The 27,326-nt window shown below is 43.7% G+C and overlaps 1 protein-coding gene and 2 pseudogenes across 2 annotated transcripts in view; 2 read left to right on the top strand and 1 right to left on the bottom strand.

Moving 5' to 3' along the window:
- The window catches only part of PTPRC (protein tyrosine phosphatase receptor type C), a 494,588-nt gene extending 489,604 nt beyond the window's left edge, over positions 1-4,984 (bottom strand). For both annotated transcript variants that reach the window (XM_063940133.1, XM_063940134.1), the window contains exons 1-2: positions 4,891-4,984; positions 4,704-4,803 (exon numbers count right to left, since the gene is read on the bottom strand). In XM_063940133.1, the coding sequence (XP_063796203.1) occupies positions 4,704-4,770 (67 nt within the window). In that variant the 5' untranslated portion in view covers positions 4,771-4,803; positions 4,891-4,984. The remainder of the gene's footprint in view (positions 1-4,703; positions 4,804-4,890) is intronic.
- A 1,928-nt stretch (positions 4,985-6,912) lies between these two features.
- LOC134958893 (5S ribosomal RNA) lies at positions 6,913-7,031 on the top strand (annotated as a pseudogene).
- Positions 7,032-16,874: 9,843 nt separating this feature from the next.
- LOC134964803 (5S ribosomal RNA) lies at positions 16,875-16,998 on the top strand (annotated as a pseudogene).
- The last annotated feature ends 10,328 nt before the right edge of the window (positions 16,999-27,326 follow it).

Here is a 27,326-nt window from a genome sequence, read left to right as displayed (position 1 = left end):
GAGGGGCTGCGGGGGCGCCACTGATTTAGCACAGATTGACATGCGGACGAGCGTCCGCATGTCAATCTGCTCCTACTAACCCTTCCTGCCGTGTTGGAGGGACACGGAGGGCACAGCGCGCGCCTCTCCTGTGTCCCCTCCTGCATCATCTCCGGCGGCCGCGGGTCTAATAGAAGAAGTGCGGTTCGTGAGCCAATCAGAGCTCACGAACGGCACTTCGTTTATTAGACCCGCGGCCGCCGGAGATGATGCAGGAGGGGACACAGGAGAGGCGCGCGCTGTGCCCTCCGTGTCCCTCCAACACAAACCAGCGGGGGAGCAGCGGCGGCGGCGGCGGGGGAGGGGGCATATATGGCGCTGGGGGGGAATATCTGGCATTGGGGGGAATATCTGGCACTGGGGGCATATGTGGCACTGGGGGTAGGGGTGGGGGAATCTGGCACTGGGAGCATATCTGGCACTGGGGGGGTAATATCTGGCACTGGGGGCATATGTGGCACTGGGGGGAATATCTGGCACTGGGGGCATATGTGGCACTGAGGGGGAATATCTGGCACTGGGGGCATATGTGGCACTGGGGGGGTATATGTGTACCTGGCACATTGGGGGGGGTCTATATTGTGCACTGGGGTCATGTGAGTACCTGGCACCGTGGGGTAATATCTGGCACTGGGGACATATGTGGCACTGGGAGCACAGCCCTAGCAACAAGCACTACCCCCTAGCAACGAGCATGACACCCAGTGCATGAAACCCCTGGCAACGAGCATGACACCCAGTGCATGAAACCCCTGGCAACGAGCATGACACCCAGTGCATGATACCCCTGGCAACGAGCATGACACCTTGAGCATGAAAACCCCTGGCAACGAGCAGGTAATTTAAAAGTAATTAGAAGCCTTACTGTAAGACTTAATGTGTAATGGGCATTACGGTGTGTGGCATAATGTATCACGGACATTGCGGTGTGTGTCATAATGTGTCACAGGCATTACGGTGTGTGGCATACTGTATCACGGGCATTGTGGTATGTGGTATAATGTCTCAGGGTCATTGCTGTGTGGCATAATGTATAACGGGCATTGCGGTGTGTAGCATAGGGTATAATGAGCATTGCGGTATGTGTCAGGCATTACGGTGTGTTGTATACTATATCACGGGCATTGTGGTATGTGGTATAGTGTCTCAGGGTCATTGCAGTGTGGCATAATGTATAACGGGCATTGCGGTGTGTAGCATAGGGTATAACGGGCATTGCGGTATGTGTCAGGCATTACGGTGTGTTGTATACTATATCACGGGCATTGTGGTATGTGGTATAATGTATCAGGGGCATTGCAGTGTGTAGCATAATGTATAACGGGCATTGCGATTCCTGTCATAATGTGTCGGGGGCATTATGGTGTGTGCATATTGTGTCATGTGCATTATTGTGTGTGGCATAATGTCTAAGGGCCATTGCAGTATGTGGCATAATGTATACTGGGCATTACTATAAGGAGGAAAAATTACAAATAATGTAAGGGGCATGAATCAGGATTATTTTTCTTTCCAGTGGTGGCTAACGTCTGGGCGTGCAGGTTGGAAAACTGGGGTATAACGTAGTCTTTTCCTGCAATGCCACGCCCCTTTATGTGAAGCCACGCCCATCCCAACGAAGCCACACACCCTATTTTGCGGCGCACGCACATTTATTCCTTTAATAGTGCCAATTATGGGGGATGGGGGGGGGGCGCCGAAGAATTTTTTTGGCTTGGGGGAGAAAAATTTCTAGTTACGCCACATACAGTATATAAAATAACCATTTAATACTTGTGAAACCAGAGGATGGGGTTATCCAATTAGCTGGGCTAGATTTTCAGCCGATAGTCATTATCGCGCTATCCAATTATAGCCCATGTTTATCTGGAAAAGGACCCGCTATCGGTGGTCATTCTGAGTTGTTCGCTCGTTGCCGTTTTTCGCAAAGCAGCGATTAGGTGGAAAATGCGCATGCGCATGGTACGCAGTGTGCATGCGCTAAGTTATTTAACACAAAACTTAGTAGATTTGCTGGTGTTCATGCGGCGCTTTTCAGTCGCACTGCTGATCGGTGAGTGATTGACAGAAAAGTGGCGTTTCTGCATGGTAACTGAGCATTTTCCGGTAGTGTGCTAAAAAACGCAGGCGTGTCAGAGAAAAACGCGGGAGTGTCTGGAGAAATGGGGAAGTGGCTGGCCGAACGCAGGGCGTGTTTGTGACTTCAAACCAGGAACTAAACGGACTGAGGTGATCACAATCTAGGAGTAGGTCTGGAGCTTCTCAGAAACTGCAGGGAAATATTTAATAACTGAATTGCTAATCTTTCGTTCGCAATTCTGCTAAGGTAAGATACACTCCCAGAGGGCGGCGGCCTAGCGTGTGCAATGCTGCTAAAAGCAGCTAGTGAGCGATCAACTCGGAATGAGGGCCATCGGCCGATAACACATGGGATCCAGAATATAAGTATATATAAGTATAAGTATCCGGACAAATGTGCTATCGCAACTCTGAGGGCTGCCTGAGGCATAATCCCCGATAAGTGCCGCTATCGGGGCTAATTGGATAGACCCCTGGCGAATAGTGGTGGATTTCCCACAAGGCATGTGAGGCATATGCCTAGGGGTGACACTTGCTGGGGGGGCATCACAGCATGTTCACTTGCATGAGAACCCTGCTAGGCCTATGGACAGATGAGGTCAGGTGATTTTTTTTTTATGTTTTTGTCACTATGATTTATTTTTTTATTTTGTAACTAGTAAAGGATGAGAGGTCAGTAAAATTGTGGTGGGGGAGGAGAGGTTGGTCTTTGGCAGTCAGGATGCCCCAACATGAAAGGGCAGTGACATGATGGGGGTGACCAATAACGTTGTGCCTAGGGGCAGCCTGATCCCTAAATTCGCCCCAGCCGGCGAATCCATTAGCCACAGTAAATTGCCATGGCTAATTGGATACCGCCTGATGTGTTTGAAAGCCACTAAGCTACAATATGCCTTTACTTCTTCTTCATTACAGATACTTGTAATTACTTGTATAATTATAATCAATACACTACAGTACTTATATCAGGGTAAATATAAAATCATGGAAAATAACTTGGCAAAATGCAAAAAAAATGAAGTCATGGAATACAACCTATCTTTCCTTGTCCTAAAAAATTAAAAACAGAACGTTTGTGTTCATATAAGAACTGAAAGTCAACAATGATAAATTAGGCACATTTTGGACCTCAGCGTTAGACATAAAGGTGCTAAATTGCACCTGGACAAATCACATTATGATACAAGGGGTGCAAATATAATTCTTCATTCTTTCTTGCTTGCAAGGTAAACACCCTCTGCTTTTGCATGTAATGCACAAATGCTAAGCTGCTCCATTTGTATGCTTAAACAAGGAGTTATACTAGGAAGGACACCACCCAATTCCGCACATTTAAAATCTGCCTCCCCTGCAGTGCAACACAGTCTTGCCAAGATGCAAACTGCACCTTTTAGATTAATTCACTTCCAGTGTATTGAGTTACCCATTAAGTTACTGTGTATGATGATCCATACAATCTGGGCAATGTTACAATCTCTCCCTACATCATCCAGCATGACAGTGATCTGTGCATATAGATTTCTGTCATTATACCTCCAAATATCTACAAACTCTATTCTGAGATTAGAAAACAACAAGGAAACATTTCACTTCATTTAGACATAATAGACACTTTTTGCTTTGACTGATACAGGTACACTACAACATTTCAGATAGCAATCACGTAAGTACAGCAACCAAAATATACAGATTTTACTGAATCTATGGCTAACATTGTTGGAATTAAAAATATATTTCATGCAGAAGCAACATGTTTTCCTTCTTAAATATAGAGAAGATTTTTACTAAATTTCTAGACTTGCTCACCTTCATGACCTTATCTGCAGAAATTCTCAACTACAGCAGTAGCTATAGACTACTAGGAGTATAGTCAGTTATAATATTCTATTTATGAGATTATATTATTATTATTATTATTATTATTATTATTATTATTATTATTATAGTAACATTTAGGGGGGTATTTATTAAAGTTCAAAGAGAGAGAGAGAGAAATTTGAGAGAGATAAAGTATTAGCCAATCAGCATCTGCCTTACAGGCTCTGTTTGAAAAATGACAGGAGCTGATTGGTTGGTATTTTATCACTCACAATTGTATCTCTCTCCAAGCTTTGATAAATACCCCCCTTAGAGTTTATTAGAAAATATCTTTTTCAAATGCCATGTTCTGCCATCAAGAGCTTTCTACATCTGCACCATACTATTACTAATGTACGGGTGGCATTCAGTATGCCAGCTGATGGGATCCCGGCGCTCAGTATACCGGCACCGGAATCCCGTCACCCAGCATACTGACAACTATTCTCCCTCTTGGGGGTCCACGACCCCCCTGGAGGGAGAATACATACGCATGCCACCGTGCCCGCAAGGAACTCATTTGCCCTCGCCCAGCTGTTAGTATGCCGGCGGTCTGGATCCCAGCGCTGGTATGCTGGCCGCCGGCATACCATGCTACACCCCTAATGTACATAATCTCAGTCTCACAAAGTAGCTTTATTATCTTTACATATGTTTTGTGTAGAGATAGAAATCCCATTAAGCAATACAGTATTTGCACACAATATTCATTTCAGCCCAGCTCTTACCTGAAGTAAGCTTGTTTTGGTCCCATAGAAGCAATCCAATCACTAGTAGCTTTAGACACAAATTCATGGTGATAAAAGCACCTCGGGTGTCTGCCTGTCCCTACGATATACACAAACCAGTTGACATCAGGTTAATAACAGTGTAAAACCAAGTGATCAGAAGTAGAGAAGTAGGACTTTCACATACAGTGCTATCTTTGTTGTCAATCCTCTTGCAGCTTCCTCTGTGTCCTAATGCTGTCTGTATACCATGCTATGAAACATACAGGCCGATGCTTAGTTTCGTCCTACCTACTTCTTCAAAGCTTCCAGGAAGTTGGTTTTTAAACTGCGCTGTCATTTCCTTAGAAGAATTATGTACCATGAACATACACAGAGAGTATCTTAACAGTAGTGTTGTAATGTATAGTAACTGAATAATTATAAAGCAGGTTCTTAATGGAGTGATGGCAATGTGTTGACATGTATTTGAGCACTTTTTTCATCTTCAATTTTTTTCCCAATTGTAAGTATTCAGCAAAAGTCTTTATTTAGTTATATAGTGGTAAACAGCAATTTAGCACACGCGGTATGCGTGTACAATTCACTAACAGTACAAAGCATGAACAATGCACTAACGGTAGCAGTGTGGCCAGTTTTTAGGATCTACCATTTTTGTTGTTTCCTGTTTTCATCCTTCCATGATGAGCTCCATCCTCCATCACTGCTCATCTGTGTCTGGAGGACATATCTACAAAAGGATATACTAATGCTTTAGAGACTGTACAAAGAAGGGGAACTAAAATGGTGCATGGTCTACATCACAAAACTTACCTGGAAAAACTAAAAGATCTTAACATGTATAGTTTGGTCTGCCTTGGATCAGTACAAAGCAAATTTGCATTAATAAGACCCTAATGGGTCAATTAGTGTGAGGGAAGACCCACACACTGAGTTCACAATACTGATAATGCAAGTTGTGCGTAATAGAATTCAGGTATATCACAAATATCTGTATTAGTTGCTATTCACTGTTATATATTACGTATATAAAATAAGAGAGAAATGCCCTTTAGTTAAGAAGGAAATAGGTCAGAGTGGTGATCCTGCTGTTTGTTTAGTGCCTTGCTACTCCACTGGGTATTCTCTGGGGGTCTCCTGTCCAGGTACTATCCCAGCCCACTACCGTTTGGCTTCCAAGATCAGACGAGGTTGGGCATATGCATTGGGGTATGGTAGTAGGAAAATATGGCCTATACTGTAGTTCAGACACACTAATGAGAGTGCACCAAAATATTTAGTAAAACCTTACAATACAGGGTTTGTACCGTAGTGTGGATAATCACATATAGTGAGTTTTTCCTTACATTATCTGTGAATTAGCTAATACCTCTTTTAGACATATGAGGTTTACTCTGGATATACTGTGCTGTAAGAACCCAGTTATTATACCATAATGTAGTTGGGAATATAGGTAACTTTGACATATGTGATTATCCACACTAGGGTACAAACCCTGTATTGTCAGGTTTGCTTTTCTTGGTTTTGTCATTATTTCCATATCAGGGCATAAAGCCCATGTTACTTCTGGTTTGAGATACTAACCACTGTCAACATTTTCATGACTATTTTTCCATTTGGCTGTACTAAGCTCATTTACTGCATGTATCATGTTGTTTCAACTGAATCCTGTCTGATTCCTTAACTTTGGATATATTCCTGGTAAACCAGAGTGCTGTATGTTTAAATTGTAGATAGTCCCTCTGACAAGTGTATTTTTTAATACAGGTATATTAGAGGTCACATATTCCTTACCCACTAATAAAACTGGGTTGATATCTTATTTGACTGTGATAATTACCAAGGTAGCAATCCTACCCTGAAATTGAAACTGTAATATATATACATACTGTTTTCTCTCTATACTTATTCAGTGGACTATCATTCACGATTCAGGTAGGCTAACCCCTGTTGCATGACAGAGGATTACGCATGTCTGTCTAACATTGACCGCAGATCCACATACTTTTTGTTCCTTTCCCTTTCTTTTTCCTTCTTTTTCTCCCTCTTACCCTTTTCCTTATCAACTTCACACCATCCCCCTTTGCATGTCTCTCTCTAGTTCTTTCTTCCTGTTGGCCTGTTTCAGAATCCCTTGTGATATATGGGACTATTTTACTAAATATTTCGGTGCACTCTCATTAGTGTGTCTGAACTATCGGCCGTATTTTCCTACTGCCATACCCCAATGCATATGCCCAACCTTGTCTGATCTTGGAAGCCAAATGGTGGTGGGCTGGGTTAGTACTTGGATGGGGGACCCCCAGGGAATACCCAGTGGAGTAGGAAGGCACTAATAAGTTTTTCTGACAGTAAAACAATAACAGCAGGATCACCACTCTGAGTGATTACCTGCTTAACTAGAGGGCATTTCTCATTTTACAGTATATACGTTATATATACAGTAATAGTGAATAGCAACTAATACAGATTTTTGTGATATACCTGTATTCTTTTACGCACAACTGGCATTATCAGTATTGTGAACTCAGTGAGTGGGTCTTCCCTCACAATAATTGACCCATTATTAATACAAATTTGATTTGTACTGATCCAAGGCAGACAGAAGTAGAATTGTGTGTATCTATTTTTCTGTCTGGAATCTTCTCACATGTTGATGGATCAGAACATACTTTGTTTTTAAAGCATTGCAGCATTTTGGATGTCATTTTTAATTTATTTTAAGTGAAGAACTAATAAAAGTTAAGTCTTAAATTTACTGCGAAACATTCTTTCTGATTGATAACACAAAGAGCGTTCCCAAACAAGAGTCTACTTTTCTTCCCTATACTTGTATACTTTCTGACTCAGGGTGAACTGCCAAACGGACTCAAGGGGTCATTCAGACCCGATCGCACGCTAGCTTTTTTTTGCAGCAGTGTGATCAGGTCTGAACTACGCATGCGTATGCTCCACAATGCACAAGCGTGTCGGCTGGCGGTGACCGGGATCACGGGACTGCAATGGATTTAACGAAGAAAGCGATCGCACCGGTGATCGCAAGAAGACTGAGAGGAAGAGGCCGTTTGTGGGTGTCAACTGACCATTTCTAGGGAGTGTCCGAAAAACGCAGGCGTGCCCAGCCGTTTGGAGTGAGGATTCCTGACATCAGCTCCTGGCCGGATCATCGTATTTTAATTTACCCAGGCCAGTGCAGAATCACAACCCCTTTCCACATGTATAGTTTGGAGCAGAGAAGGGAAAGGAGGGAGATGATAGAAACTTTTAAATATATTAAGGGTTTTAACAAGGTACAGAAGGGAACCATTTTTCAAAGGAAAAGAAGTATTAGAACACGAGAACATGCACTGAAAGTAGAGGTAGGTTCAGGGGAAACTTGAGGAAAAATGACTTCATTGAAAGGGTAGTGGTGGACAAGTGGAATAGCCTCCCAGAAGAGGTGGTAGAGGCTAAGACAGTAGAGGAATTAAAACATGCATGGGATAGACATAAGGATATCCTCACAAAGAAATAAGGTTTAAATAGGATTTGAGGTAACAATATAGTTAAAAAAGGGGCAGACTAGTGGTTCTTATCTGTTGACAAATTCTATGTTTCTATATTATAGATAATGAGCATTTGACATGACAAAATTATAGTGTTTGCAAACCTTCTGGCAGCAGCTACGAGGCCTACTCTGTCTAATATATATGCAGACCATAGGCCACCTTTCAGAAAGGCATTAAGGGGGGTATCCAATTATAGGTGAAGATACATCGGGCGTTACAACTGTCAGTTTTTCACAATGTTTCACCCATATTTTTTACAGGCTATCCAGTTTGGTTGCCTTTAAAAAAAAATACATTATCTCCCACAAACACACAGGTTCAGTGAAACCTGTGTGTTTTTTGGTAGAAACAGACCCATTATTGGGTGAAAACGGGGCAGTTTCTGGGGATTTGGTTTTGCCTGCCTGAGACAGGTGAAACAAAATCCCTGATAAGCCGGCATGAGTCGTGGCTTATCAGGGGCTAATTGTATAGCCCCTGGCGGGACAATTAGCCATGGTAATTAAACGCGGCTAAGTGGATACTCCCCTAAGTTTTAACTACTCTGCCTGGAATAGTGATACACATACATCTAGAGATGTGCAGTGGAAACTTTTCATGTTTTGTGTTTTGGTTTTGGATCTGGATCCCCGCTCATGTTTTGGATCTGGATTGGTTTTGACAAAACCACCTTTTCGGGTTTTAGTTTTGGATCTAGATGATTTTTTAAAAAAACATAAAAAAAGCTAAAATCACAGAATTTGGATGGAATTTTGATCCTATGGTATTATTAACCTCAATAACATTCATTTCCACTTATGTCCAGTCTAATCTGAACACCTCACAATATTGTTTTCAGGTCAAAAGTTTGCACCGAAGTCGCTGGATGACTAAGCTAAGCGACACAAGTGTGCGGCACAAACACCTGGCCCATCTAGGAGTGGCACTGCAGTGGCAGACAGGATGGCAGTTTTAAAAACTAGGCCCCAAACAGCACATACTTGACAATGTACTTCACTTTAATTTAATTGTCACTTGACAATGACTTCTGATGAATGCGCTGCAGGTGACGTATAAGGGAGGATGTTCCTAGGTGGTTAACGTCCTTACCCCTACTTATTACAGATTGACAAAGGCAACACGCAGCTTGACAAAGGCAACACGCAGCTTGACAAAGGCAACACGCAACTTGTTGTCCGGATTTGTGGAGAAATAATTCCACACCGAAGAGGTGATTTTTTTTTGTTATTTTGCCCAGGCATGACAATGGGACAACAACTGTCTCCCCCGAAGCCTGATTTAAACAAACCACATCACCATCAGAATCCTCCTCATCAACTTCCTCCTCAGTGCCAGCAACACCCATAGCCTCATCCTGGTGTACCTCAACAGTGACATCTTCAATTTGAATATCAGAAACTGGACTGTGAGTTCTCCTTCCAGCACTTGCAGAGGGAGTGCAAATGGTGGAAGGAGCCACCTCTTCCCGTCCAGTGTTTGGAAGGACTCTCACAGTTGGACTCTCCTTGGGGATTTGTGATACCATCTTAGAATGCACAGTTCTTTCCTGTGCTTTTGCGAGCTTAACTCTTTTAATTTTTCTAGCGGGAGGATGAGGGCTTCAATTGTCTTGTGAAGCTTAACCACTAGTCATGAACCTTGCCACTATGTGTCGTAAATGGCATATTAGCATGTTTATTTTTTTTCTCAAATGATTGAAAACATTTTTTGGGGTCATTCTATTGAACTTTTGCTTTCTAGATTTTACATACCCTTTACTATGACATTGGGCATCGCCCTTGGCATACGACGTTGATGGCACTTCATTGTCTATGTCATGGCTAGTGACAGCATCTTCAGCACTAGGAGGAAGTGATCCTTGATCAAATTTTTGTTCTCCATTGTTTTTCTGGAGTTATATAACAATATGTGGCACAGGAGAGTGTACCCCTACACCACACAGGTCAAACCCTGTAAAAATGATTTGGATAATAATAACCCTTTTATTTGGAGTTATTATAATAATATGCGGCACAGGAGAGCGTACCCCTACACCACACAGGGCAAACCATGTAAAAATTATTTGGATTAAATATTAATTACTCCTTTATTTGGAGTAAATAATATACAGCACAGGACAGCACCACTGGACTTATACGGCAGTACCGCTGGACTTATACGGCAGTACCCCTGGACATATACGGTAGCACTACTGGACTGGACTTATACAGCAGCACCACTGGACTGGACTTATACGGCAAAACCACTGGACTCGACTTATATGGCAGCAGCACTGGACTGGAATTATACAGCAGCACCACTGGATTTATGGCAGCACAGGACACCACCACTGGACTGATGCAGCACAAGACAGCACTACTGGACTGGACTTATACAGCAGCACTGGACTTATGGCAGCACAGGACACCACCACGGGACTCATGGCAGCACAGGACACCACCAGTGGATTGACTGGACTGATGCCACACAAGACATCAACACTGGACTGATGCAGCACAAGACAGCACCACTGGACTGGACGTATACAGCAGCACTGGACTTACGGCAGCATAGGACACTACCACTGTGACTGGACTGATGCAGCACAAGACACCACCACTGGACTGATGCAGCACAAGACAGCACCACTGGAATGATACAAAGAGCAGGTCTCCACCCCACGTGCCACACCACTTTCCCGCACAGACACTGAGGAGACATGTCCTCTCGCTACACTCTCCAGGACAAGTGAAAATGGCTGCGACGCGCGGCTCCTTATACGAAATCCAAAACCCACGAAAATACACCAGTGGGATGATGACGTTTTGCCTCGTTCTGGTTTCCGAGTCTGGCAAGAAAACCTGAGTCGGACTCAGATCCGGACTCAGAGCGTGAAGTTCAGGGGGTTTGGTTCTCGGGGAAACGAACCCGCTTATCTCTACATACAGCATATCAGGAACTTCTTACTTCACACAGTGTAGACACTACTGGTAACAGTGTTATTTCCAGTAATTGTCGGACTGGGGTATGAAGCGCCCACTAGGGGATTGCAATGGCAGGGGCCTGCTAAAGGGGAGTGACCATGCCTTTTGTAGATATTGTCATCAACTGTATCGGAGTGGCCATCCAACAAAGGACACAGCATAATATTATGCACCCTGTGGGATAGGCAGTCAAATGCTCATGTATTATTTACACAAACACGTGATTTTTGTTCATGAAACAGATATGATAATGACTGTCCTGTGGCATACCCTTTATAGTCATTTGGGGTAAGGCGATGACCTGAAAGGGGGATGACCTGAAAATAAATCTTTATGAGATTCAGCTTACGTTTAATGGTGTAAGTTGGATACACCCTACAGTTCGTCTGTACGATTTGATGTCACCTACAACACAGTTTTGGCAAATAGACGCAAGATTTAAAGATACCTTTATAGCCGGAATACTCTGCACTATTGTGTGAGTTTGGTATGCTTTTACATATTCTACACTATCAGGTGGAGGGCGTATTCACCAGTAGGGAATCTTTCTTGAAACCATTATGTACATCAGGTGTATTAAATTAGACATGAGCGCGTTCGGTTCTCAGAGAACCGAACCCTACCGAACTTTGCCTTCCGAGCCCGGATCCGAGTCAGGCTCAGGTTTTCCAGTCTGACTCGGAAACCCAAACGCGGCAAAACGTCATCATCCCGCTGTCGGATCCTCGCGGGATTTGGATTCCATATAAGGAGCCGCGCGTCTCGGCCATTTTCACTCCAGTCTCGGAGAGTGTATAGAGAGGACGTGTCCTCAGTGTTCAGTGTCTGTGTGTTGGGGCAGGAAAGTGGGGTGGCAAGTGTTGTGCTGCTCAGTCCAGTCCAGTGTAGTCACTCAGTGTATTGTGCTGCATCAGTCCAGCCAGTCACAGTGTTGTTGTTCTCTGCTGCCATATATCCAGTGTAGCTGTATAAGTGGTGCTGTGTTGTGCAGACCAGTCCAGTGTAGTCAGTGTATTGTGCTGCATCAGTCCAGCCAGCCACAGTGTTGGTGTTCTCTGCTGCCATATATCCAGTGTAGCTGTATAAAGTGGTGCTGTGTTGTGCAGACCAGTCCAGTGTATTGTGCTGCATCAGTCCAGCCAGTCAGCGTTGGTGTTCTCTGCTGCCATATATCCAGTGTAGCTGTATAAAGTGGTGCTGTATTGTGCAGACCAGTGGTAGTGTCCTGTCTCATCAGTAATTCCAGTGACGATATATGCTGCTGCTATATGTCCACTGCTGCAGTATAACAATTATAACAACAACCTGTTGTGCTGCATCAGACCAGTGGTAGTGTCCTGTCTCATCAGTAATTCCAGTGACGATACACGCTGCTGCTATATGTCCACTGCTGCAGTATAATAATTATAACAACAGCCTGTTGTGCTGCATCAGACCAGTGGTAGTGTCCTGTCTCATTAGTAATTCCAGTCATTCCTGTGCAGCATATTGGGGGTAATTCTGAGTTGATCACAGCAGCAAGTTTGTTAGCAGTTGGGCAAAACCATATGCACTGCAGGGGGGGGGGGGGGGCAGATATAACATTTGCAGAGAGAGTTAGATTTGGGTGGGTTATTTTGTTTCTGTGCAGGGTAAATACTGGCTGCTTTATTTTTACACTGCAATTTAGATTTCAGTTTGAATACACCCCACCCAAATCTAATTCTCTCTGCACATGTAATATCTGCCCCCCCCCCCCCCCCCCTGCAGTGCACATGGTTTTGCCCAACTGCTAGCAAAATTGCTGCTGTGATCAACTCAGAATTAGGCCCATTGTCTCATATAACTCCCAAAAAATAATGGAGAACAAAAATTTTGAGGAGAAAATAGGGAAAGATCAAGAACCACTTCCTCCTAGTGCTGAAGCTGCTGCCACTAGCCATGACATAGACAATGAAATGCCATCAACGTCGTCTGCCAAGGTTGATGCCCAATGTGATAGTAGAGGGCATGTAAAATCCAAAAAGCCAAAGTTCAGTAAAAAGAAATTTAAATCGTCTGAGGAGAAACGTAAACTTGCCAATATGCCATTTACGACATGGAGTGGCAAGGAACGGCTGAGGCCCTGGCCTATGTTCATGACTAGTGGTTCAGCTTCACATGACGATGGAAGACCTCATAACTGAGGCCTTGACACTTATATTGGTGTTAGACGTGCGTCCGGTATCCGCCATTAGTGCAGTGGGATTTAGACAATTGATGGAGGTATTGTGTCCCCGGTAAAAATCCCATCGAGATTCCACTTCACTAGGCAGGCGATAGCGAGATTTTGCCATTTAATTCCAGTGATTTGGACGAATAATAACAGTGATTTTGCCAATTAATTTCAGTGATTTATAATTATTAATTACAGTGACCTTGCCAATTAATTTCAGTGATTTGGACGTATAATTCCAGTTGGAATTGTTTGTCGCTTGGCTTAGTCATACAGCTACCTCATTGCACCTCATCGACATCTTAGCATGAGGTGCTGTTTGGGGCCTATTTTTTTAAAAGTGCCATCCTGTGTGACACTGCCGTATGAGTCTAGGGGTACTGCTGTATTAGTCCTGGGGTACTGCCGTATAAGTCCACCAATTGCAGATTTTTTTTAAAGTGACTGGAGCGTGCTGGAGATGCTGTCAGTGGACCGAACAATTGCGGCCCACATTCAGCCACTGCGTGACACTACTAGATGGGCCAGGTGGTTGTGTCGCTTAGCTTAGGCCTACAGCAACCTCGGTGCACCTTTTCTTCTTCTTTGCATCATGTGCTGTTTGGGGCCTTTTTTTTATATCTGCCCTCCTGTCTGCCACTGCAGTGCCATGCCTAGATGGGCCAATTGTTTGTGTCGCTTGGCTTAGTCATACAACTACCTTATTGCAATTCTTGTTCTTCTTTGCATGATGTGCTGTTTGGGGCCTTTTTTTATATCTGCCCTCCTGTCTGACACTGCAGTGCCACTCCTAGATGGGTCAGGTGTTTGTGTCGCACACTTGTGTCACTTAGCTTAGTCATCCAGCAACCTCGGTGCAACCTTTTGGCCTAAAAACAATATTGTGAGGTGTGAGATGTTCAGAATAGACTGGAAATGAGTGGAAATGATTGTTATTGAGGTTAATAATACCGTAGGAGCAAAATTACCCCCAAATTCTGTGATTTTAGCTGTTTCCCCCCCAAAAAAAAATCACCCAAATCCAAAACCAAAACCAAAACACGAAAGGATGGTTTTGGCAAAACCAAGCCAAAACCAAAACACGAAAGTGGAATTAGAACCAAAACCAAAACACAAAACATGAAAAGTGCCCGCCGCACATCTCTAGTATTAATTATCCCTCTTCTGGACATACTACACCATTGCTTTTTCCTTATCACATGTATGGAATAATCATTTAACGATATGCCTGTTGGAGGAGAAAATTACCATAATACAGACCAAGAAATTTCTATACTGGTTCCTACATGGAAAATACAAACTATTGGTTTGGATAAACTCTATGGACTTGTAATTAGTGCAAGCAGTAACAGTGTTTTCTGTTGAATTATTATTCTTTATGCATGGTAGGCGAACCATATTTTACACTGTATGCACTTGCAACTTCTAGTGTGTGCAAGAACATATCCGTTATTTGTTCTAACTGCTGGTTATTTAAAATTTGATAAAAGCACTTAACCAAGAATAGCATGTAACATAACCTGTCAGCATGAAGTCTTCAGACACATTATTTGACTTGTAAATCAGGGGATAACCTAAAATTTTTATGAGGGTATGACTATGAAAGAAATCCATAATTATGACCCTGCATTATTCGTAGTATAGGCTCAGTGCAGAGAAAGTTAGATTGCAGTGTAAAAATAAAATGGTCTAACATTTGTGGGCTACATGCAAATTAATGCACCCAGTATTTACTATGAGCAGAAAAAATATAAATGGTAACATGGTTTGTTCCAGACACAAAATCACTTTTTTTGCTTTACTTTCCAAAATTAATCAGGCCCTAACTCCAGATATCATGTTACTTACAAGAGGCATACAGTAAATGCTCAAGACTGATGCTGTAAACTCCAGCTGCTATTACCAGGTATAAGGGAAGGTCAGTGGCAGAACCATTGGTGCAGCAGGTGCATTGCACCGGGGGCCCTGAGGACTAAGGGGCCCATTGCTGCCCAGTCTAGCAATGAGTTATCCCCTGGCCCCCCTGCAGACCATTTAGAGCAATGTCGAATTAATGGCCCACTGCAGAGAGCAGTGTGGGCCCCACTGTCTGAGGGACCTGCCTCATACGTTATGGAGGCAGGGCTGACCTTGTGTGTACTGGACTGATTAAGGAGTCTTGCCACCTACCAGCGCTGATGCTCACAGCCACATACTGTCTCTAATTAACAGACAGCTGTACATTTTTTCTGATTCACTGCCGTCTGTGAATTTAAGGTAGCCATAACCAGTGTAACTGGCACTGCCAGAGTCTACCTGACTGAGTGCCAAACTGAGGAAAGCACAAGACAGAGCAAAGGCCACTATGTTCCTGCCCTTAGCAAGGTACATGCCCCACTGTTCTCTGCACCATGCAGAACATTGAGCTTGTACCCGTCACCCACTGCCTCTCCCTGTCACCCACTGACTCTCCGTCACCCACAGCCACCCCATCACCCACTGCCTCCCCTTGCCTTCTACTGTCACCCTCTGCATACCCTTGCCTTCTGATGTCATCCTTGGCTTCTCTATTTCAACCTCTGCCTCCCCCTGCCTTACGCTGTCACCCTCTGCATCTCCCCATCACCCACTGCGATGTGGCATATTGTAAACTTCAGTTGGGGTGGAGGAGGGGGGCCTAAATAATATTTTTGCACCTGGGCCTAAAATATTATTTGTATGTATATATCCTAGGATTACCATATTGAATGTCTCTTTCTCCTCTATTACTAACGTAAATAAAAAATATTCTAATATGGAGTCTGTTCTCAATTCCTAGTCTTACCCAATTCCTAATCTTAGCGAGAACATGTGCAGGAATAATAATATCTGGTTAAGAATGTTATTATTTCCTAAAAATTACTGTTCCTGTCATCTTATTTGGAATCCCCTTATCTATTCCCTGCATATGTGGCATTTGTTTATACTATATGCCTGTTTTGATCTCTATAACAATCCACCTGATCTCCCAGGCCTGTATTATTCAGAACTTTTGAAGACATTTCAGCTTCTACTGTAGGGGTGAGTGGGGTTATTTGAACCATGCCCTGTATCTAGGCAACTGTACACATATGTTTTCCTGTGACCATAAATTCAGGAAGTACCCATCATTTCCATCTGGCAGTGATGGAGAGAAGAACACGGTAAAGTGGTACTGTCTGTTTTTTTGTTTTGTTTTTTCATAAGAAACAGATTTTTGCTTGTCAAAGTAAATTTTCTACATGTCAGGTATAATGACTGATATGTCATAGCAAATTGATTCAGGTCTAAAAACATATATCATACTGTACATGTTGGTGATTTGCCAATGTATAGAACCATGTGACTCATTCAGATTAGCCTAAATTATTAAATTAGGCATTTTTTTCCAAGATAGTGGCTGTAGGGTAAATTGAGCCAGTTAGAAATTGAGGCTCAACTTGCCTACCCTTCTACTCCTCCAATCGATAGCTACAGTCACACCACACTGGACATGCCCAACCTCGTCCGATCTTGGAAGCTAAGCAGTGTTGGGCTGGGTTGGGCCAGTACCAGGATGGGAGACTACCCAGGAAGACCTGGTGCTGTAACACACATGATGGAGCTCCCCCCATACTTCTCACTCCTCTATATACATTTTCATGGGAACATTTTCATTTTCCTAAACATATAATGACCTTTAAATAATCAATGTTTTTTACTAGTTGGCCCACATGGACACCTATAAGATCGCACTTTATTAAGCTAACCCACTTTAAGTAAATTGGCCTGATAAAAATGTGCCTTTATGTACATTAAACTACACTTTTCTTTTTCATGTATATCTGTTATCACGAGCCGGCATACCAAGAAGCTAAATTCAGTGCTGAAGCATCTCCAAATATAGCCACCTGGCACCTCCGCTTTCTTTAAGAACTGTCTGAAAATTGAGATTGTCTCCAAAATGTCCATCGCTTCAACTACAAACGCATGGAATGGGAAATTACGCAACTGAAAATAGGGTTGCATTCCATATGCGTTCCACAGGCTCCCGAACCCGGAAGCCAGCCTTTTATGCCTGCACATGCGCACTATTAAGTGCTGGACACCGGAAATGGGGCGGAAGTGATGACCTCCACGCCCAGTACAGGAAGTCCGGATAACCATGTATAAAACTGACTTTATAGATGATTTTTATAGATTTTCAGTACATAATTAATGCGCTTCATAGGCCAGCTGCCTCTGCTACCCATTTAAGAATGTTCCATCATGTTTTTATAAAGATTTAAAAAACAAACAAACACATGTTTTACAAGCAGGAAGTGATGTTATTAATCACTTTCCCAATTTAGCTAGGTATAAATAAAGGTCAAGTCCTACTCTTGCATTACCCCTTGATGAAGTCTGCATGATGGGAATTCTCTGACTATACCTCACCTGCAGAGAAAAGCATTCTTTATGTCTCTTTAATATCTTATTTTTAAAAGTGTCCCTTTTTTTTTTTTTTTGGTTCTTACTGTGCTTTACAAAACCTGTGCAATTTTGGTGGTTTCTGTTTTAATAAATTGATGTATACAGATGTAGCCACCTTTATCTTGACCGATTCTCCGCCAAGACAGACGTTTAGTCACGCTAAGGCGATAGCTGAGTTTAATCACAGGCAGGCGCGTTGAGGCGATCCTAGATACTCAGCATGCATTACACATCTCCACCACTGGGTGGCTAATGCTTCACTAATCCAGTACTTTCGATAGTACAGTATAGCGGCGGATTGTTCTACAGCTCTGGCAATTGGTCAGTGACGACTGTAATGTTAATACTGTAGGCGTAACGGGAGGCGGTGGAAAAAGATGGTGACGTATGGAGACGCAACGAATTGTGTAAAAGGAAGAATGTACAGTACAATGTATAAACACTGTGCTTTTAAAATACATGTACAGTAAATGAGCGTCTGAGTTCCCTAAGGCATAATGGGAATGGTGGGCTAGCAGGAGGCGGTGGAAAATACCGTACTTTACAAATGCGAGCGTCCGAGTCCCCTAAGGCATAAACCAACACCAATGGGGAGGGGGCCGGGCGCTGTTTGCTGTACTTTCACACACGAATTTGGGAATCTCATGAGGCGTCATGGGCTAGCGATGAAGGCTCCCACCTCCCACGCTGGGGGTCCAGGGTTCGAGACCTGATGTGCCTTCTTTTTTTTTATTTATTGTAATAATATACTGTATTACTTTATTTTCATTGTAAGACAGTCAGTGGAAGGGTGCACACAAGTTACATATAAATCAGAGTACATCTGCAGGAGCGATTCTTTACTCTAAATGCAACTACACAGCGGCATTGTAGATCTTCGGCGTTTGTGTATTGCACAGGACATGTGCAGGCTCCCAGGAGTGAAGGGCGTAGGGCGAGACAGTGGAAAATACCGTGGTCAAACAAAAACTAAGGGAAACTGTCACACAGTAACAACGCTGAATGCCTGGAACGCACGACATCTGAGACGCATGACGTCTGAGACGCACATTGCGCATAAGGACGGTGTCATGGCTGCTGCAAGAGACCGTCCTTATGCTCTCGGTGAGCTGCGTCTCCTCATGCGCTGGCGGGACAGAAGTCTCGCCAGCAACGAGGAGAAGGTGAGGGCCTACAGGAGGGCCAGCAGGGATATCCTCCAGAGATATAACTGGAGGAGATCCGTCAGGTCCTTGCAGAGGAGGTGGAGTGACCTCGTCCGCCGGACTCCAAGGCGCCTGCAGGCCATAAGGGATTGTAAGTACAGTACATTACTGTAGATTACTGTACTTTAAGTTATTGTAGTTACAGGTACAGTACATTATAGCAGGTGGCTGCTGTAGCAGCAGGTATCCGGTCTATACAGCACTGTATTTGTGGTAAACAAATGGTTAAACAAGGCCCAAACATTAACCAGGGTCAAAAGGTCAATTTGTTTTTTTTACACTTTTTCAATTTTTCTTACATTTACTATCCATGTCAAAAGTGACACCATCTAGGTCGACACCATGTCGACCTATATCTGGCGTCAACTAATTGGTGTCGACCTAGATGGTGTGGCTTTTGAAATTGGTTGACAACAGTTATACTGTAGGTTGACATGGCCGTTAAGTTGACATGGAAAAAGATTGACATGAGTTTTACAAAAACTATTATTATTTTTTTAACTTGTGTGTATATATAGTTCTTTACAATCCACGTGGTCTACGATTGTGCAGTGTATCATGCAGTGTACAGTATATGCAGTGTATCACAGTGTATCGTGCTGCGTAATTGCAGCGTGTCATGCAGTGTACATTTAGTATATGGTATTGTGCAGTGAGTGTAATGCATAGTGAATCACATCGTGCAGTGTACTGTATACACATGTGGTAATTGCAGTGTTTGTGCAGTGTACATTGTATCATATTTTTCAGGGAAATGTGCAGTGTAATGTGCAGTTTGTTGTATTACGCAGTGCAGTGCATACAGTATGCAGTGTCGTGCAGTGTACCTGCAGCGTATTGTGCAGTGTAATGTGCAGTTTGTCGTATTGTGCAGTGTACTGTATCACATAGTGCAGTGCATATGCAGTGTTGTGCAGTGCATCGTGCAGTGTACCTGCAGCGTATTGTGCAGTGTATTGTGCAGTGTATCATACATTATCATTCAGTGTAACGTGCAGCTGTAATTGCAGTCTCCTGCCTCCCACGCTGAGAGTCCCGGGTTTTATTCCCAAAGTTCCAGTCAATTTTTTTTTTGGTTATAAGGGAGATTTCTGTTTCAGATAGTACAGTGTTCTAAGGGACGTTACTGTGGCAGAAATTATTCAAAGGGATGTTACAGTGGCCTAATGTGTTCTGACGTGCATTACTCTTGCATAATGTGTTATAAGGTTCATGACTGTGGCAGATCTCTACTTTGTGACGTAATGTGGATATACTACTGCTCTACTGTGACGTACAGTACAGTAACGTGAATAAGGTGCTCTACTGTGTGACACAACGTGAATCAAGGACAGTACTGTGATGTGAATAAACTGCACTACTGTGACATGACGTGAATAAGATGAATTCAGGTGAGTGCTGCATCATCTGTCATGAAATCAATTAATACTGTAATGAACAGTACTGAGATGGTTAAGGGTGGGAGGGCTGCATGCTGATGTGTGTCATAATGTTTATAAGGGCAATGCTAATGTGTGTTACAATGTCTATAAAGGTAGTGTTCTGTCTAATACCCTGGACCTACTGTACTGTAGCGAGACTGTAAGTGTACTGTATGTCACATTTAGAAATGTGCCCCTTAAGTTTTGAAGACAGTACAGTACACTATGCCCGCCTGAATAATTCCATTGATTGTGATGTCATAAAGATGCTGTCAATTTTGAACTTCATTGGCTGTACAGTATGCTGCCATTATACTGTATATATATTTGTACAGGGCTGGGAGCAAGACGGCAAAGAAGGCGGGACAGGCGCCGCCAAGCTGGTAAGTGTCAAAGTCGAAAAATATCATGATGCATGCCCCTTGTACTAACCCCTCAAGCACATGCACGCTGCTCGTGCACTTGTTCCCCCGTGCGTGCACATACCCGCAAGTTGCGTAGGATCGCTCCGGCGATCGTGCGCATTAGATGTGTATTTACGGCGGAGTTTGTGAGCGTGTAGCGTGCGACTCTATCGTAGCATATTTAACCCAAATAGTGCATTTTGTAGTTAATATTCCCTTAGACCATGTCAGCGAGTATGATTAGTTTAAACTGTTCCTGGACAGAGAGATTCCTCTTTGCATGATAGGAAGGGTCAGATAAAGGTTGAAAGGTGGTGTCTAGTATCCAGCTGTAGGGTATTTTAAGAGTAACATTCTGGTGTTAGTTAGGAAAGGATCGCTCGCTCCTGCGTATAGTTATGTACAGAAGTAGATTATGAACATTAACTGTATTTGCTGTAAATTACACATGCGGCGGGAATCCTGAGGATACCTCCCACCAGAGCAGTTGGGGAAAGACACAGCCCACCTGTTCAAATCCACCTATGACCTTTGCTGTAATGTAGAGACACATCCCTGTGTCCAATGAACAATGAGATACAGGTACCATTGTATTGTGAATGTATGTTGTGTATATAAAGACCACTGTTGCCTAGCCAGCCTCATGTCTCTGAAGGCTTTCTACCTGATAGCTGAGGACTGGATTCCAGGTCGCGCATGCGAAAGATTCCCCATGTATGTATATTCTCTGTAGCCATTGTTCGCCATTGTTCATGTAATTCTCTGTTATTATGTTAGATTCCTATGTTAGTTTGTAGTTTATGATTTGTACTGTTTTTCCCCTTTTACTCTGAATAATCCACGGCAGTGTTAGAGCTGCTGCGGTTATAACCAAACCCGGTGTTGTGTTTTCACTTTCCTGCAAAGGGCTCTCTTAGCGTCTCAATCGCTCAAACAGCATACACATTGTTAAGGTTTTTAAGCGTTACATCATTACAGTATTTGACTACTAAGGTTTAGAGTATAAGTATATTCTTACTGTGTTTTATTAACAAGGTTTAAAGGTTATCTACTGTGTGTGCGCCCGCTGTGTGTATTCCGTACACCCAGCGCAGCGTGTGTACGCCAAGTGCGTACCACGTGCGGGACTCTGTACGCAAATAGCGTACAAAGTGCGTAGCACGTGCACGTGGTCTAGCGGCCATAGCGGCTCCACGGTAATAGTGTATAGCTTTATGTTTAAAGATAATAATTGACATTATCAATTGAGGGCTCGTCCGGTTCTCCTCATATCCGCAGCCTAGCAGGACAAGGCAGACTTTTATCTATCAGCAAAGGGCGGGAAGGTAGTATCCCCTGTTAGCCATTTTGTGGTCGGGGATACATCAGTGCTGATTAGATAAGCGTCTGCTCCGCTTGGTTTGAAGGGATGCTGGTGGGATCCGGAAGGTAAGAACGTAAAAGCTATTGTTTGGTTTTAAATCTGTGAAATTTCTGTTTGGTGCCAACTGCGCACGCAACACACGTAACACACGCACACACCTGTACTTCATTTGTGTATTTTCGCATATCTACCCTCTTGTTTGCCATTAGCATTGATCACGTGCTGAGAAAATTTGTTGCTATTTTAGTTAAAAGTAAAGAGTAATATTTAAAGGAGTAATTGTAAAACACACACGCAGCCTGACCCAGTTATAAAGGTTTATACAGGAGATACTGTGTGGTGTTAGTAAGCGATTATAGTTAAATATCGTTTACATTTATAGAAACGTGTTATTTGTGTTACTACGGGCGTATCCGGCCTTTGTACACGTGTCACGGACAGCGTACGGGACTGCGTACGCAACGCAAAGGCCTACACACGTGGCGTGTTTACGCAACGTGCGTACAGATACGCCCACTAAATACAAATCACACGTTAGCATTGTTTTAGTTTAGGCGATACGGTAGCCACGCGATAATAGCACAAATTTGTTCAGTTTCCAAAATTTTAGTTTAAAAGATCCTTCTCTTATTGCATCACCTCTGGGATTAGCCTGTTTCACCTGAATGAAAGTAATTTTCTGTACAGAAAAATCAAAGTGTATATGAGTGAGCAAGAGTGAGTGTGCAAACAATAAAGGTTTTGGACCCAAGGGAATTCGGGATCCGGGATCCCAAGGGGAGGACACCAGTGAAGTGAACACTTGGTGGCGTGAGATTGGCTTGCTCACGTTAACATTGGATAAGAGTACAAAGAAGCAAGGTAGCAAGTTTGCCACAGACCAGCAGGTCGGTGAAGCTCTGAATACTGTGGCCTGAGAGGTCAGCAGAGAGATATTGCAGCCCCGGGGGGTTGGCGAGATACCCATATAGGCCCATTTTGAGAACACGCTCCGGCTGAGGTTTCGCAGCCTAAACAAGCGATTCCGCTGGTCGTTCGGCGGATAAGTAATAGTTACTTATACGCAGTGCGACTGTACCACATGTTACTGTGTGCATTAGTTAGTTCACCTTGATACCCACTCAAATTACGGGATCATAGACGCTAATTGTACACTTAACGTGATTTGTGTAACAGTTTTTTATTTTAAGGGAATTTCGCTGGTCACTCAGGAAATCTACAACAACTGATATTTACTGGGAGGGGTAGCATACTCCCACACGCTCTCAGTAAATAACGGTTACACAGGAGCCCGAGGTTGGGTACAACCGGCACTGGGCACAGTGTTCGGTGTATTGGCCAGCAGGGGCGTGGGTGGGTGAGAGCACTCGGAGAATTCTCACCGTTGCCTTATATTGAGTAAATTGGTTTTTGTAGGAATTCGCTGAGAAGGCAATACCTGCAAAGAATGGGGGCCAGTTGTTCAAGTAAGGGACGATCAACCAGGGTTCAGGTTGATATTCAGCGGCCCAAAGGGTCGGCGAGGTACATAATGTGTGAGAAATATGGATCACATGCAGAGGTCTTATGCAATGAGTGGGAACGTATGACTGTGGATGATAGGGAACCGTTCCCTAGGGTAGGCAGTTTTAATCCTGAGGTGTTGCAAAATCTAAGGAGAAGGATATGTCTGATAAAATCCAAGAAACAAAGGATTAGACATTATGATTATTTACAGTTATGGCAACAGGAGGGTGAGATACAACAGGGATTAGCTCAAGCAGCTAGTTCCAACCCTAGCAGGAAACTGATAGCAACAGCACCACCACCACCATACATAACAGGAGAGAAAATGGCTACAGAGAATGGCATACTGCTATACGATAAAAGTGCACTTAATAAATGTATTAATGGTAATAAGAGTAAAGTAGATAAGTGTATTGATGCTAATGCTAACCCGTGCAAGTTGTATCCTGTCTTAAACTTCCCTCAGGACTGCGACCATGAAGAAGAGCCCACCACAATATCGGCACTCTCTCTAGCAGCCACCATACAAGATACTACAGTGGGCATGGCCCAACCAGTAAGAGCAGTAGCAAAGGCCCCTAGTGGAGGGACAGGTGAGGTCGTGTCCACAGGTAAGTACGGAACTGTACATTATGCAGAAACAATCACACCTCACATTGTAGAATCAACCCAGAGTGATGTAATTGAACTTAATCCTGTCAGGGTGATCGCAGTCCCCAATGGAAAGACTGACGCACAGGGAGTCACTCCCATCAGGAACATTGCAATGTATTGTCCCTGGTCTCGGACAGAATTAAGGACAATTATGTCTGAATTTCCCGATTCCAGGAAAGATCTAGCCGCATGTCAAAGGTTTATTAAAGAACTAGGTAACGCCGCCGAACCCAATAACAAAGATTGTCGGACAGTGCTGCGGGCATGTTTGCCCTCTAGTATTGACCCTGTGAAATTCATTACTGATTGTAAATTAGATGAAGAGGTACCTCTCACTGATGAATACAATCAGGAGAATGTTAAACAGATCAATCTACAGTTAGGAGTATATTTCCCAACTGTTGTCAAGTGGAACAAAATTTTCTCCATTAGACAAAAAGAAGGTGAAACTGCTTCTGACTATTTCCACCGAGCACTGCAGGAAATGGCTAGATACACTGGGGTTGTGGACATTGAGGAAAATATGCATCATAGGGAGGTAGCTGTGTCCGTATTAATGGATGGTTTAAAGGAAGTGTTGAGAACAAGGGTACAGACCACTCAACCTAACTGGAGAGGTATCTCGGTGGCTGCATTAAGAGAGTCCGCTGTTGGGCATGATCGGAACATCGTTAGACACAGGGAGTCACAGGGGGATAAGCTGATGGCAGTAAGTATACAGGCCCTTACAACAAGGCCACCTCAGCCTAAGCCCCAGACCCCTGATGATAAGTCGCATGTGGTAAAATGTTATAACTGCCATAAGGAAGGACATATTGCACAGAGCTGCAGATTTAGAGACCCACATAAGGTATATCGACCCCCTAGACCAGAACATGACACACAGTATGGCGCACGCAAATGGGATCAGGGACCGCAGAGAAGGAGTTATGAGCCACATGCAGGGGAAACAAAGAGGTACCCACCAAAGAGAGACTGGCAGGTCTCTGAAAATTCTCAGTTACCCCCCTCACATATTGTAGCTGCCAACGCGCTGCGGGATGGTCACAACTTACAATAGGGGTCAGGCCACACCTGTAGTCTGCAGCCAGTGAAATTAATTGCGAGCCTTGGAAGTGAACCTGAGGTCACAATTGATGTAGCTGGTAGATCACTACCTTTCCTTGTAGATACGGGGGCAGCCAAGTCAGTGTTAAATTCAACGGTGGTATGAAAACCACGGGTAAAACAATTCCAGCAATGGGAGTAACAGGAGTAGTACAACACTACCCTTTAAGTAAACCAGCAGAGATTACGATAGGGCCTTTGTAGACCAAGCACTCCTTTTTGCTAGCTGCATTGGCTCTGACTAATCTACTTGGGAGAGATTTACTGTATAAGATGGGGTGTGTCATATATTGTACTCCTGAAGGTGTTTTCTTAGATATAGCCGAGAATCACGCTCAGGAAGTGCAGGATATGCTAGACTCCCCTCAAAGGTTAATGTCACACACTGCTGTTACAGACAGGTGTCCATCCAAGGTAGAGGAAATGATCTCCCGGATACCGGAGTCACTTTGGACCAAAGATGGACAGGAAACTGGATTGATGGCAAATGTAGCTCCTGTAGTAGTTCAAGTAAAAGATGGTAGGATAGCTCCACAAATCCCACAGTATCCTCTGAAGCAAGAGGTGGAGTTAGGAGTGTACCCAGTCATAGAGTGCTTGCTGCAACAGGGCATCCTAGTTAGGACGTCCAGCACTGCCAATAGTCCCATATTCCCTGTAAAAAAGAGTGGGGGGAGGGGTTACGGGCTAGTGCAGGATCTAAGGGAGATCAACAAAATAGTCGAGAGCCAATTCTCCGTAGTGCCAAATCCAGCTGTCATCCTTATGTAAATCCCTCCCACTGCAAAATTTTTCACTGTTATTGACATCTGCTCCACCTTCTTCTCGTTCCCTCTGCACCCTGACAGCCAATACTTGTTTGCATTCACATACAGAGGAGTACAGTACACCTGGACTCGCTTACCACAAGGTTTCATTGACAGCCCAAGTATTTTCTCACAGGCTTTGCACGACTGTTTACAATCCTTTCAACCTGAGAGCGGATCAGTATTAATACAGTATGTAGATGACTTACTGCTGTGTTCTGATTCACTCGAATCGCCCTTGAGAGACACGAACCAGCTTCTGTTTCATCTTTCTTATACGGGACACAAGGTTTCAAAGGATAAGTTGCAGTTATGCCAGACCAAGGTAAAATATTTGGGACATTGCTTGACACAAGGACTGAGACACTTCACCGCTGATAGAATACAGGCAATTCGCGACATGACTCTGCCACAAACCCAGCAACAGATCCGCACTTTCCTAGGAATGTGTGGATATTGCCGCAACTGGATCCCAGGGTTTTCCATGCTAGCCTTACCTTTGCAAGAGATGGTCTCATCAAACAAACCAGATCGGATTTCGCACACAGATGAGTCCGAACTGGCATTTGAGAGACTCAAACAGTGCCTATTGCAGGCACCAGCATTAGGTATGCCAGATTATGGGAAACCCTTTGAATTGTACGGTACGGAGAGTGCTGGGTGTGCGGCAGGTGTTTTAATCCAGAAACATGGTGATGCCAGCAGGCCGGTAGCCTACTACAGCGCTCAGCTAGACACCGTAGCGCGATCCCTCCCCACATGCTTACGAAGTGTTGCAGCGATAGCATTGCTAGTGAGTAAAAGTGAAGATGTAGTGTTAGGTCACAACCTGACCATCCATACACCTCATGCAGTGTCAGCCTTACTTGATTCTGCCCAAACCAGACACGTCTCATCTGCACGGTTTACAAGGTGGGAATTAGCACTAATGGCCCCTGTAAACATCACCATAAGGAGATGCAGCGCACTAAATCCTGCAATGTATCTCCCAGGTGTGCCTGGA

This window comes from Pseudophryne corroboree, chromosome 9, assembly GCF_028390025.1.
Source record: "Pseudophryne corroboree isolate aPseCor3 chromosome 9, aPseCor3.hap2, whole genome shotgun sequence".
Classification (NCBI taxonomy): Eukaryota; Metazoa; Chordata; class Amphibia; order Anura; family Myobatrachidae; genus Pseudophryne; species Pseudophryne corroboree.
The sequence above is the reverse complement of the archived record's forward strand: the minus strand, read 5'-3'. Positions and strand labels throughout refer to the sequence as shown.